The sequence below is a fragment of the Aquila chrysaetos genome, chromosome 4 (genome assembly GCF_900496995.4).
Source record: "Aquila chrysaetos chrysaetos chromosome 4, bAquChr1.4, whole genome shotgun sequence".
Taxonomy (NCBI): domain Eukaryota; kingdom Metazoa; phylum Chordata; class Aves; order Accipitriformes; family Accipitridae; genus Aquila; species Aquila chrysaetos.
Window position 1 is genome coordinate 4,831,293 of NC_044007.1, and position 13,746 is coordinate 4,845,038.

At 38.9% G+C, this 13,746-nt stretch overlaps 1 protein-coding gene across 4 annotated transcripts in view; it reads left to right on the forward strand.

Annotated features, from left to right (window-relative positions):
• Positions 1-13,746, forward strand: part of TRAPPC9 (trafficking protein particle complex subunit 9) — a 519,558-nt gene that overhangs the window by 47,653 nt on the left and 458,159 nt on the right. For all 4 annotated transcript variants that reach the window (XM_030011866.2, XM_030011869.2, XM_030011867.2 and 1 more), the window contains 2 exons: positions 4,021-4,147; positions 10,283-10,428. In XM_030011866.2, the coding sequence (XP_029867726.1) occupies positions 4,021-4,147; positions 10,283-10,428 (273 nt within the window). The remainder of the gene's footprint in view (positions 1-4,020; positions 4,148-10,282; positions 10,429-13,746) is intronic.

The following is a 13,746-nucleotide window of genomic DNA, read 5'->3' on the forward strand; positions in this document are numbered from 1 at the left end:
GAACGTGAAACTGTGTCAGGAGAGCCCTCCTGTTGAGTCATGAGGTTCAGAGCGGACCCCCTTGCTTTCTGGACTCCTTCTAAAAAGAAGCCCAGGGGCAGCTAGATCCGCTCCTAGTCTCATACTTGGTAAATGGTTTATGTTTAAAAGGATGAGGCGTAGGGACTGGGGAAAAGAGAGGAAAAAAGAGAGAGAAAGAAAGAAAGAAAAGAAAAGCGTTTCACCAGTCCTGGGTCCAGCATTGGTCCAGCCAGTCTAGAGATCCAGTTCTGGAGGGCACGCGCCGAGAACTCATCCTCCCTTCTTTTATAGTCGGTGGTCTCGACGCGCAGTTCACGTTCCCGGGGTTCTCTGGAGTCAGTCGGTGAGCTTGGGGGTTCATTGGGGAGTTGCCTCTCTCTCCCTGCTGGCATGACCACTTCAGATAGAAGAGCAGTCCCGTCCTCTGTGGGGCCCCCTCCTCCAGGCGCATATGCTGTGCTCCTTCTCATGGTTGCTGAAGATAAGGAATTGCCGCTTTTGAGAAGCACGGTCCCACCCTCCGTGGGGCCCTCTGCTCCGGCCACATTGTCCTGTTCACACAACTCCAGTGCTTTTACAGGGGCCGTCTTCTCTACCAAAGTTCTTTAATGAATGTTTGAGACATTGACTATAATTTGTCAGACCGTCACAGAGACCGAATATAGATATTTTAAATTTCTTCAAGTATTGAAGAGCTAAATTGTACAGTTATAGCAATTGTGCTCTTCTAATTTTCTCTGTTATCTGCCAAGGCATGAAATGCTGTTTGTGTGATACTGTTAAATCACAGTTACTGAAGTGCTTTAAAAATATTAGTCTATAACTGACCTTCTTTCCTGTCCAGGTCTGATTTTTCAATGGCTCCATTATTGTGAAATACTGCTTCACATTATAGTGAAACTAGCAGAAAGACTTTTCTTTTTCACATTTAGAGCTTTCAGTCACAAATGGTTTCTAACTGTGCAGCTGAAGCTTTCAGATTTTTGTCTTCTCAGAAGAAGTTTTGAAGCAGCTTTGGGACAAAACCAACATTCGTGGTGTTGACATGAAGTAGTTAAGCAAAAAATTAGCAAGAATATTGGTGGACTTGCAAAATTTTCAGTTGTCAGAAGCAGCTAAAAAAACGTAATGAAAAGAATTTGGTATGAAATGGGGAAGTTGTACTGAGGTTATACTAAACAAACTGAGAAGTATGTGCTCGAGTGGCAATACTGACTATGGCTTTGTTCAGCTTTATTGGTTGCAGCCGTTCTATGATCCTGATCTTTCAATGAGTCTGGAGAGAAGCTGTAGAAAAAAAAAAAAAAATCATGAATGTAGTTATTCCAGGTGAGGAAATAGTCCATCATTTCTCACTAAATAAATGAGTCTCTGTAATACCTACATGAGTATCCAGTAGTGTTTCCAGCTGCAGTGCAGGCTTTTAAAGCGGTTGAGGTGAATTCACAAAGGATCAAGTGGTGAATGCCTTCCTGCTGATATATACAAGCATGAAGGCACTAGGTGGGTAAAGACCTCCAAGAGTAGCTGTTTTCTATCTCTTGTTTGCAAAGAGAAAGATAAGTACCGGTGATAACTGTTTCAGTCACAGTCAGTCTTCTAAACTATGGGTCAGGAGACTTAGTAGTTGAATAGATCTTCCCAGGAGGATTGTGCAGTTTGTGATTGTGTCAAAATATGATGACAGCCAGGCAGATGCTAGGAGAATTCAGAGCCGTTTGAAAGTAGCAGTCTGTAGCAGGTTTTTGGCAACTATAAGGCTTTGCAAATTTGACTAAGTAGAGAAATCTGTATCATTCATTCATACCACAGAGGTCAGGTAGCAGAGGTGCTCAGTCGACAGAGAAAGGCTCCAACATTTTCTTTCAGAAGTGGCTGTCAGGCAAGATCATGCAGCCCTTGCTCTTTTGCATCATGAGTGCATTTTAATATGTCCTATTGATGTGGATTCCTTTAGCATCTCAGCTGAGATGTGGTGCCAAGTAAAAAGTAATAGAACTGCTGGCTTGGCAGCAGCATGTTTTAAACTGCATTTCATACAATATCAGCATAGAAAAATGTCTTGTTTTAGCCTTGTCTTTGCAGAAACCATGCTGAGCTTCCACTGTGAAATAAAAATGCAACTCAAACCTATAAACAAATTCTTTTTGCAAGTGGCAGCATGCTTTCTTTGAATACGGTAATTGACTGTTTCACACTAGGAAATGAAAGCCAATTCTTCAGAAAGACAGACCTCCAGTTTCAAGCAGAATTAAGCACATACGGTAGTGTTGTATTCATCATTCTTGGTAGCTGTGATGCTTTCCACCTCAGTGGATTCTACTTGTACTATGTCCCCTTGCTCACATAACATGGCAAATAACAACCTGAATGCTGTAGCCTGAAATTTTTGTGAAAATACTGTCTTGAACCACTACAACTCCTGGCTGTGCTGTGCTGATCTGAGTGTATGTGTATGTCTAATAATGTATTTTTGGGAACATTTCCTACACAAAATTAAAATGTAGTGAATGGTTCAAGAGACAGTTCAATGAAACACAGACACAAGCAAGGCAATTTTTCAGTTATGTGGCATTAATTTCAGAGTGAAGGCGATTACAGTTAATCTTTATTTGCTTTGAAAGCGTATGTACTCATGGCCTTGGAAGCTTACAAACTAAGCTGGATTGATGTGGGCAGCACAAACATCATGTTTGTGCCTTTAAGGCCCAAGGTGGCATTTCGGGCAGTGGCGTCGTTTACAGGATATGTTTCTCTCACATTTTTCTCACTGCTCCCTCTCACAGCTGCTACGCAGCATTTTTTACCCTTTCTTAAATATGTTACCACAGAGATGCTACCAGCATTGCTGATGGGCCCAGCTTTGGGCAGTGGCAGGTCCATTTTGGGAGTTGACTGGAACTGGCGCTCTCCAACATGGAGCTACTCCTGGTCTCTTCTCCCAAAGGCCACCCCTACAGCACCCCTTGCTACCAAAACCTTGCCCCATAAACTCAATACACTTGTCTAAGCAGTTTTTTTGGAAAGCAGTATTTGCTATCATTCTTCCCTTTTCTCTTTTGTTTTGAGTATTTTGATTTCTGAAGTATTTTCTAGAAACAGTTTAGTTATTGACTAATTTTTATTGGTAGCACGTATATGGAGGAATGTTTACTGTGCTTTAAAACAATATAGGTCTAAGACTTTTCACCTGTCTCATTCTCCCCTCTAAACACACTCTCTCAGGCTTATTTCTGTTTGCAGACTCCCATTTCATCACAGAAATATAATTTTGTGTTCAGGCCGTATATTTCCAAATAGACTTTTTTTTTTCTGGAGACACAATTGTATACATTGTTGAAAACAATTTTTGGATAAAATACATAAGCATTTATTATCCATTATTGAAGGTAACCCAAATAACATATGTTTGTTTGAATGTTCTTGTATTTTTAAGCAATTTAAGCAAAAAGAAAAATTTTCTTACCAGTTGTTATGATTTAGTAGAATACTATAGTACCACTATTTTAAGAATAAGGTAGTTTTAACACAAGGTAACATCAAAAGTAATTTGTTTCTCTTCTTTGGCTTTGGTATTGTTTCAGCTAATGTTTCAGAGCAGGGCTTGTTCACGTAACAATGCTATTTATTAGTAACCTTAACATGCTTAAGGCCAATTGTGTTGGATATGTAGATTTAATAGATAAATTGTAGATATTTGGATTTTGACAATTGAAAAATTAACAAAAAGTAGGTATAGACTGACACTTCAAAAATTCTGAAAAGTCCAGAAAACTGTCTTGCGTAAGGTCACTTAATTATATTTGATCCATTCATTAAGGCTTCTGGAGCATAACTCTAAGCATTGTATGCAAAAATTAGTTGGCATTCCATTAGAGTTATTTTGTATAAATACAAAAAAACAAGTAAAACTTTAGGCTATAACTTCATCATAAACTTTTGTTACATGTAAGTTTGAAATTGTTTTTTGATTTTATTTTAAACAAATTTATTCTCTAGAAAAGAAAGATGTAACACAGAGCTTGGAAAGCTACACAGCAAAATGCCCTGGTACAATGGAATTCATCACTCTTCCAGACGGTTTGAAGTTACCTCCTGTTCCATTCACCAAATTGCCTATTGTGAGGTAAGACTCCAAAATACAATCTTTAACTTTTCCACAGTACCTGTCAAAATTTAAAGGATACTGGAAGGATGTAGTCTTCTCAGTTTACGTAAGTTGTTCACAGTAACATGGAAAAATGTCAAAATGTCAAATTGTTTTGAAAAGTTCTTAGGCAAAAATAGAGCCTTTGAGCAGAAAATACCTTCTGTGGCCTTTAGTTTCAGAAGAAGAGAGGCTTTTTTTTTTTTTTAAACTGTCACTCAAGAGTTTCTGATACAATTGAAGAAAAGTATTTTGTCATTGCAGCTGAGATTTAAGTTCAATGCCTGATCATACTGAAGGTCCAGGAGTTGGGTGCTGTTTCCATCTGTGGAGCATAGAACTCAGCTGGAACTGATGCCTTTTGTAGCTTGTTCCTTTCCAGATGATGCATTTTCAGGCTGGCACCTTCACTGGCCTATTCTAAATCTATGTTCCTTTTTGTGCCTGTGTGCCAAAGCACATCATGCAGTCAGTCCAATGAATAATACCTTGTTTAGATTAAAGCCTAGCATGAAGCATTAGAGGGAGTCAGAGAGAGAATACAGCCAATGGGCATCAATAATAAAAGAAAAAGCTAAAAGAAAATCTTTGTCAAAAAGTGGCTTTTTGAAGGAAAGATAATTGCTATTCGGAAAAAATATGGTAGAAGTTATTGAAGAGTTCTCGTAGAGATTTGAGTTCTCAGTGGGACATCATAAAACATTTCATGAAGCAAGAGTTCTGGTATCACAAAGAGATAATAAAGTGTATAACCAAAGAGTGAAAATTATATTTATTTTCAGATTACTTTTAGTCTCTAAAATGAAAATGAATGTTTTACTTTATGACTATTTTTCATGATACAACTAGTTTTACTATGTTCTCTCTAACTTCTTCAATTTTTTTTTTTCACATTTACTGAAGAAAGAGACCTTGTCTAACTATTTGTAGTGCATTTAACACGATAGGTCTGTTCACACTAACAGTTTGTTGTGTGGGAGGTGCTTGCTTAAGGTGCAGGTTTGACTGGAGCATATGGTTGTATGCGGTCAGATGGAATTGTATGCGGAATCAGAATGGTCACACCATTTCCAGGGGTGTCCTGGAAACAGTGGTTTTTTTTTTTCTCCTGGTTGGACCAAGTAGAAAGCTGTGCACTGACTAGCCACCTGGGTCACTGCACTTTTAATGTGTACTCATGGGGAAAAATGCACCTTCCCTGAGGTCTTCCAGCATTGTCCTCTCAGTGGATTCAGTTGGCACTGACAAATCATCTAGGATGATTCTGCAGATACCTGCTCTGTGTTGCCTGTTCAGTGGTGCAGTGTGTACTTTGGAGTTGCGGCTGGTATCAAATTCTTTGCTGGAAAACATGTAATGTGGACATATGATCCCCAAACCTTAACTGTTAGAACCAAAGCTACATATTACAGTGGGAAAGTTGAGTAATTTATTATCAGCTGACCTTGGGGTTGATTTAGTTTCACAAAAAATCTATGTATAGAGCTAAACTAGTCATATTTGACTATCCTAGCTCATATTTGCAGTCAAGACACGTAGATAGTAACTTCCAGGTTTTTCTAACCTAATTTACATATCACTTTAGGATGAGTTGAATTACTGGAGTATGTGGACTGTATTGACTCATTTTCCATTGACCTTAAAGATGCCCAGTGACAAGTTCAGGTAACTGTCTGTGTGTTAGATGAGTTCCCTGGTCAGTACATTCTGAAGGCAGGTTCCCAGCTAAATACATGAAGGAGGCCTGTATTTCTTCTCCTGAAAGTTTTTAGACAACAAACTTAGAGCAAATTTTAACCTAGCCTTTTTTTTTAGAAATAAAAATTAAATAGTATTAAAAAAATTGAAGTTAATTAAGCAAACTTGTATAGTCCTTTCTAGTACTTGAGTTAATGTGATTGTAAAGAGAAGTTAGAGCAAAAGCTTCCATGAAAACATTTTTAAGGCAAAATATTTTCTTTTGGGAGCAAGAGTGCTGTCAGCCATTTAGTGCCTCTTGCAGATCTCTGTTCTAGGAATAATCTTAAGTCTTACACAGTATAAAACCAAAACTACCTTCTTTAATCTGACTGTGTATGGCATCTGTCTGCCTTGGCTGTCAAATAGGTGCAGAAATGTGATGCTAAAGTTCCCTTGAGTCTAACCCTTACGTTGTGCTAAAAAAGCAGCCATGTGTTTAGCTGTGAAGTGTTAAGTCCTGAATTAGTCTCGGGTTTTTGCTTTTTGCTTAACTTTTAAACCATGGAGGAGGTGGATTGTACTGAATGTATTCCATAACAATTTCTTGTTCTTCTCCATGCTGAATATTGAAGAAAATTCAAGTCTGAAGATACGGGAAATGCCAATTGAATCCTTTTTTTATAGGAGTCATGCATATAAAGGCCAGTCAAAACTTTGGCAACAGATTACCAAGACTTTGATGGGAAAGGCTCTGCCTCACTTAAAATGTTTTGTATGCTGAGAGAAGGGGACAAGAACGTTATATTTACTTGTTATTCCTAGGGCTAGCTTTAAGAAATTGCTCACCATCCAGGGGCTTCATTTACACTATCAGCTTGTGCTGACCTGGCTGCGCTTGGAGTGTTGAAAATATCAACATTATTTAACAGCTAAGAATTGCCATTTGTGCTCCTCTCCCCCTTCCCCCTTCTTCTCTTTTGAAAGTTCTATAAAAGCCATAGTGATAAAAATCCGTAATCCAACAAAATGTTAGATGCATCTAAATGTAAAGCCTCCAGTTACATCTACATAGCAGACCTAGTGTATTGTAGAGCTGTCCAGCTAGTTGGAAAATAATCATGATGCAGGACTGCAGAGCTCTTTGAGCTAAATAATGTTAATTTTTGAGACATAAATTATAAATGTGTGGAAATGTGGTTTTGGTCAATGTTGAATAACCTAAGCTTATTACTCAATCCATGCTAGAGCCCTCTAGAAACATACACATTTACTGATGATGATGACTTCTATTTACTGTTGGCATTTCATGGTCTACTAGTTCTTAACCCATTTAATGTGAAGTGCTTATTTTGGATGCAGATTTCTTAATCAAAATACTGTCAAACATTGAAATGCCACAGTGAAATTGGAACATAGTTGCACTGTTAACTCCCCCCCCCCCCCCCCATACCTATAAAGCAATAGAAGAGATTTGGCTTGGCAAAATCTTCATATTCCGATACTCATGTTAACTAGCAGTCCTTTAAGTATGCTATTCTTTGTAGTCTTTCTTTGTGTGTATCATCTTTTAATAGATGCTTGGTCTATTATTGATGTGCTTTAAATATTGTAATATTTTTATGTATTTTCTTTTAGCCGTTGGAATTTTGGGATTTTTTTTTTTTTTTTTGACATTTCAAATGCTGTAGTCCAGTCTCGAAACCTCCTTGATGAATTTTTATTTCTTTTGATGAAGCTTCAGAAATTAAAAGCATGTTGGATTGGAAAGTATTCCATTTATAGCATACTGTAAAATCATATCTAGTATTTTTGGTAATACAAAATAGAATAATTTATTGTCTTTCTATTCTAATAGATGCGCTATTCCAATTTTCATAATTTACCTGTGTTAAAACTAATTTTCTTACTAATATAATTAACAGAAGAAAGAATTTTCTTTCTTTTCACCACTGATGTCTTTTCGTTGTCCTTATATACTTTCTTACTACTTTAAATTTACTCGGTGCCATTTTTTTCCTTCCCTCTGTTTACTTAGTAGAGTGGGGTTTTTAAAATTTTCTTCATTTCCCCTCTAAGCAAGGTTGTTTTTAATTAACACAACTTTTTCCAAATACAAGATTTTGATCTTCTGGGTAGCTAGTGAAATTATTTTGTAGTTCATAATTGTCACTCATTTGAATTCAGTTGGGCTGGGCCAGGGCTAGAAAATGTACGTTACTGAAGCTTTTCACACAAAGGAATTAATGTTCTATGTATGACCTGTGAGGGTATAGCTTTCTAATATGTGGTTGAAGAACATTACTTCCACTGTCATGCATTAAGATTAAAAAGGTTATCCACCAGTATTTATATAATAAAGATGGATAAGCTAAAGCACTTCTTTCTGTATATAAAATTCCTTTATATTAGCACTTTATCAAATTTAATGTTTCCTCAAATAAGTATCATTTACATGTTTTGCTTTAAGTTGTATTCTAATTTGTAACAAAATTCTATCAGAAGAGGTTTCAAAATATGAAATATCCAGCAATCTGTCACACTTTCTCTTTACTCCTCAGGCTTGTTGTCTGTTATTTTGCATATGGTTGCGACAAATTGCTGACACTAAGCATCACTAACAGATAATATATAGATGTGATTTATTTCTTGTTCCAAAATACTTTTAGTGTTATCTAGTAACTTCTTATCAGGTGTCTTGTATCAGGGATAATATGTAAGAGTAACACTACACAGACAGCTTCATTATTTTTCAGCAGTAGCACATTATTTTCAATGATCTGGGTAATTTTTAAATTGTTTTCTTGTATGTATGTGGTTTTTATTGGTGGGATATTGGTACAACTGTTCTTCAATGTGCTGAGGACTTAACATTATTTTCATGTTCTCAGTAATAGTTTATTGTTTTGAAATTAAGTATAATTCTGTAGCTTTGGCAAGTGAATTACTTCAGTTATATCCTGTAAATGATGCAAAACTCTTAACATGTAAAAGAATACCTGTCTGCTTTTCAAAGTGAAGACACTTAAGCTTACAGCTGAGGAAGGCAGGTTTCTTTCTTAGTGCTCAAGTGCTCTTGTCATACTATTTGAAGAACTTCATAAAACGCGACAACTTAATCATGTACTGTAACATTTATAACCTCTCTGGTTTATTATGGCATTATCAAAGAGTTCCACTGAGATAAGTTTTACTGTGGGAGTTGGGTAGTAAAGGGGGGGAAGAAGGGAGTTAATCTTTAAACAAGTTGGGGTTTTCTAGCATTCTTGCGCTTGGCCTCTTAATTGGTTTTAGAAGTCTTCTAGGATTTTAGCTAGACTCTGTTGTTTGTCTTGGTACACGCCTACTATATCTTTTAAGTATCTTTTAAATGTTTACTGATGGAAAATTTTGTAAGCATTTTATTTCATTCTTGCTTGTCTACCTTGGTGTGGTGGGATGCCTCTAGCAATTGGCAAAAACTGTAGTTTTATTCTGTAGGATTTTTTTTTTTTTATTTGAAAACCAAATTTTAAAAAAGTTGGAGATTTAATCCACAAGTGATTATAGAGGGGAGATTCTCATCTCTTGATGATGTTCTTAATTAAAAGCACAAATACCTCAAGCTTAATAGACTGTAGCAAAATAGCTATGATGCTGAATGATGCCTTTATTCACCTTTCGTTTTTCTTTCCTCGCTCCTTCCTGACTCTAAGTAACTAGGATTCTTACAGGCTTTTATAATGCTGCTACTTCTACTGAATATCCACTAACTTATTGCTTGCTCTTATGCCCAATATTTAGTCTTTTAATTTCCCATCAGCTTTGGAAGGCCAGTGATTTCCCTGCATGGTATTGTAGGGATTTGGGTCTAACAGGGATATAGTCCAATAAATCATTTGTTTTCTGTCTATTTATAATTGCTTTCTGGTCATTCAACAAACCCACTCAAATTTTTGGGACATTTCGTTCCTTCTAGAAGCAACTCTGTGCATTTTAACTGTTTTAAAGTCTGTTTTATTCACCTTGGAGAAGTTCTTTACCTTGTCCAATGAAATTTCTTCTGGCTTCTAGTTTGGGTTTAAGGTAAATATTTGGTTGTTTTCTGCACTGGACTTGTGGTCTATCTGTTGTTATCTGCACTTAACATGGAAATTAATAGCTGGATTTCAGATCACTGATCCGGCTAGTTTGGGTTTTGTTGGTTTCTACAGAAGATGTTTTTCCTTTGGCATTTGTTTTCTGAGAGCTTTCTGAAACTTTGTCTTTGGTTTCCTTGAGTTGGTATTACTTTCTTTTGTACTGTAAGTGTTTACTTCATGTTTTCCATCTTAGGTGTTTTAATCAGTACCTACTGAGACTGTCATTTAGTATTTATCAGTTCATTTTTAACACAACCATCTATTACAAAATAAAATAGAATAAATAAAATATTTTAAAATTGTTTTTACTCAACAGATCTGTTAAGCTTTTGAACCTCCCAACCAGTCTTCGACCTCACAAAATGAAAAGTCTACTTGGTCAGAATGTGTCAACCAAAAGCCCCTTCATATATTCTCCAATTATTGCGCACAGTCGTGGGGAAGAACGAAATAAGAAAATAGGTAAGAATATTTTGCAGTGTTTTCCATTGTTTTATTAATTAGAAAATCTTTCTTGGTCAAGGAAAGCAAACCTGACATTACTTTCTTGTGTTTGAAATAATCAGTTTTTTAGCCTAAAGTTCTGAAGGAGCAAAGCTTTGTTCTCCGTGGGACAGTTTCAAAGTCTTATAGATGATAAAACTGATTTTCAGAGGATATAAATCAGTTTTATTTCCTTCTCAAACAAAAGAGAAATCAGGTAAAACTTAGATCTGACACATTCTGTTTGGCAGCAGACAGCTTAGCCAGTTACCATGTGTGGTGCCCTGAGCTAGATGCACTGTTGGCGTTTCCCCTTTTCTAATAAGGGTATCATCATGAACATGAAGAAATTAGGATGAATGAGCTGCAGTTTCTTGCACAAAAGATGCAAATTCATAGGAAACTGGACTGTGGTAGTTCGTCACCCATAGAATCCCAATGTTAGACCATTGGGTTTTAAAATTGGTTTTCAGTTTATCTCTTTCAGATGCATCTAGTTGATATCCTATTATGATTTAACGTAAACTCAGAATGATTAACTGCCTGATTAGTCAGTTTTTCTTAAAGACAGTTCAGCAAAAAAAATCAAAAAAGCCTTATAAACAATGTTTGGAATACTAGTTATCTTTTGCTAGAGGATTATGTCATTCATTACAAAGCTCTTCAGTGCTGTAATTGTGCCATTGGAAACAGATTACAAGGCTTGTTTAAAATCCTGGATTAAGTTACAAATATTGGTAGTCCTTTTTGTTGGTTTTGTGCATATCACGTGCATGATAATTTTCAACATAAGCATTAATGTCAGCACAAAAAGGACTTGTGTGACAATGGACAGAACTGATTGTAAAAACTTCAATACAGAAATTTGCAGAATGTTGTTTTTCTTAACTTGCCTCCTTATGTCACTGATTTTACTACAGAGTAACCACCAAAAAAAAAAAGAAAAAGTAGAAAAACAATACTTGGAAATGTCACCAAGGTTTGTTAGATTTTCTGTATCATGCTTTGAATTGTAAAATACTGAACATCTAGCAGGTCGTTGTAGGTAGTGGCTCCAACTACTTTTCAAATAGGTAGCTCAGGAACAAGTTAGGGCAGAAACTTGAGTAGGACAAGCGGGTGTGCTCCTCAGCACCTGAACTTCTGTCCCCTGCTCCCTGCCCCTTTCAAGCATGAATGCATATGAAAGGTGGAGAATGCTTTCCATTTCCTATATTCTCAGTTTCTCTTGTTAGTGGTAGTGTATTTGTATTGTAGTGTATTGCACTGCTCCCTGGGACACCTCCTTTTTTGTCTCTCTCCTTTTTTACCCTTCTAACAGTCCTCTTTCATCTACTTTTAAAATTAATTTTCTCCAGCAGTGTAGCAACTACTTGGCTTGTTCATCTGGATTGTGCCTGCTCTGCAGAGCCAGTACTCGGAGACTCTCTGTGCGGTTTCTTCATTCTAACATGTGGGGCTACAGGCTTTTTCCACACAGTCTTCTAGGTTAGATGTTGGACTTAACCTGCCTGTGCTGTGAACCCCTGATTATGATTAAGATGATATCTCTCAGCCTGAGAAGAACACGTCCATTTTCTAATTTGTTTTATGATGATGTGTATTTTCAATAAATAGTTGAAACGTGAGTAATTGGGTAATATGCAGAGGTACGGATTATTATCTGGCAGTTTGGATGGACACGGCTTACTGCTACTTTGCTACAGTACTACTTTGATTTCAAAAGATAAATTAAAAAAGGAATAAGAAGAATTAAGTAAAGGATAAGAAATTCTAGAAATGTAGATGTGTGGGAACATCTTGAAGTGCTTTCCCGTTACGGAAGTATTTCTTTGGAAAATAGCTTATATTATTTCTCTTAATAATCACAATTAAATTTTCAACATTTAATCTCTTAGGTATAACTTGTCATGTTTTTTTCATTTGAATAAAACCTTATTGCTAATCCAGTCGAACAGCTGTATTATGCAATATTTTTGTTCCTTGATGGATACAAAAAGGCACCTGCATTTTTTGAAACAGTTTAAGTTAGGATTTGTTTATGTGCTGTGTGTACCATAGGAGTTTTACATTACACAGGGCAGTTTCTCCTTTTAGGTTTTTACTTAGCCAAAGGAGAGCTAGCTGGGGTGACATGTCGGGGCCGCAGCCCAAGCCTGAGGATAAGCAGAGCAAGCAGCGGCGGAGGCCGCAGCCCTTCCCGCGCGAGCCGCGGGCACCGCTCCCCTCAGGCGCCGTTCACTGCGCACCCCGCAGCCTGCCCGCGCTGCTCCCCTCAGGCGCCGTTCACTGCGCACCCCGCAGCCTGCCCGCGCTGCTCCCCTCAGGCGCCGTTCACTGCGCGCCCCGCAGCCTGCCCGCGCTGCTCCCCTCAGGCGCCGTTCACTGCGCGCCCCGCAGCCTGCCCGCGCTGCTCCCCTCAGGCGCCGTTCACTGCGCGCCCCGCAGCCTGCCGCGCTGCTCCCCTCAGGCGCCGTTCACTGCGCGCCCCGCAGCCTGGCCGCGCTGCTCCCCTCAGGCGCCGTTCACTGCGCGCCCCGCAGCCTGCCCGCGCTGCTCCCCTCCGGCGCCGTTCACTGCGCACCCCGCAGCCTGCCCGCGCTGCTCCCCTCCGGCGCCGTTCACTGCGCACCCTGCAGCCTGGCCGCGCTGCTCCCCTCAGGCGCCGCTCCTTGCGCGCACGCCCCGTTTGCGGCGCTGCCCAGGGGCCGGCGATCTGCGGCTTCCCGCGCTTTGACCTGGCCGCGCGGACCGCCGCCAGCGCCCAGGTCTCGCCCGCGGCTCTGTGGTGAGACCAGTCGCCTTGCCGGCCGGTCCCTCCCCACGCACAGCCCAAGGGTCTGGTGGGCTGAGAAACCCCCTCAGACACCCGGCGGGGGTCTCGAAAGCCTGGCACTCCTCTCAGCACGCCGCAGCTGCCGCTTGCTTGTGCTGCCCTTCGCTTGTGCTGCCAGCGTCGGCTTCACGCGGTAGATCAGGGAGTTTTCTACGCTGAGGGAGGGATCATGTCTGTAAAACGTAAGGGATTCTAAGCTCATTTCTTATTTTTGGAAAGAGATTCAAGCATCAGGCAAATGTATAGTTTGAGTTCAGAGTAACACTTAGATGAAATCAAGAGTTTCCAACACGTTTTTCTGGTCACTGACTTTTCAGAATCACTTTTTATGTGGCTGCATTGAAATAATTTTCAGAAAGAACATTCCAGTCTTCTTGTAGTTCTTACAATGTGGAAATTTATTTAGAAGGACTGAAGTGTCTACTTTGGCTACTACAAGTGCCTATGTTGATACAGTTAAC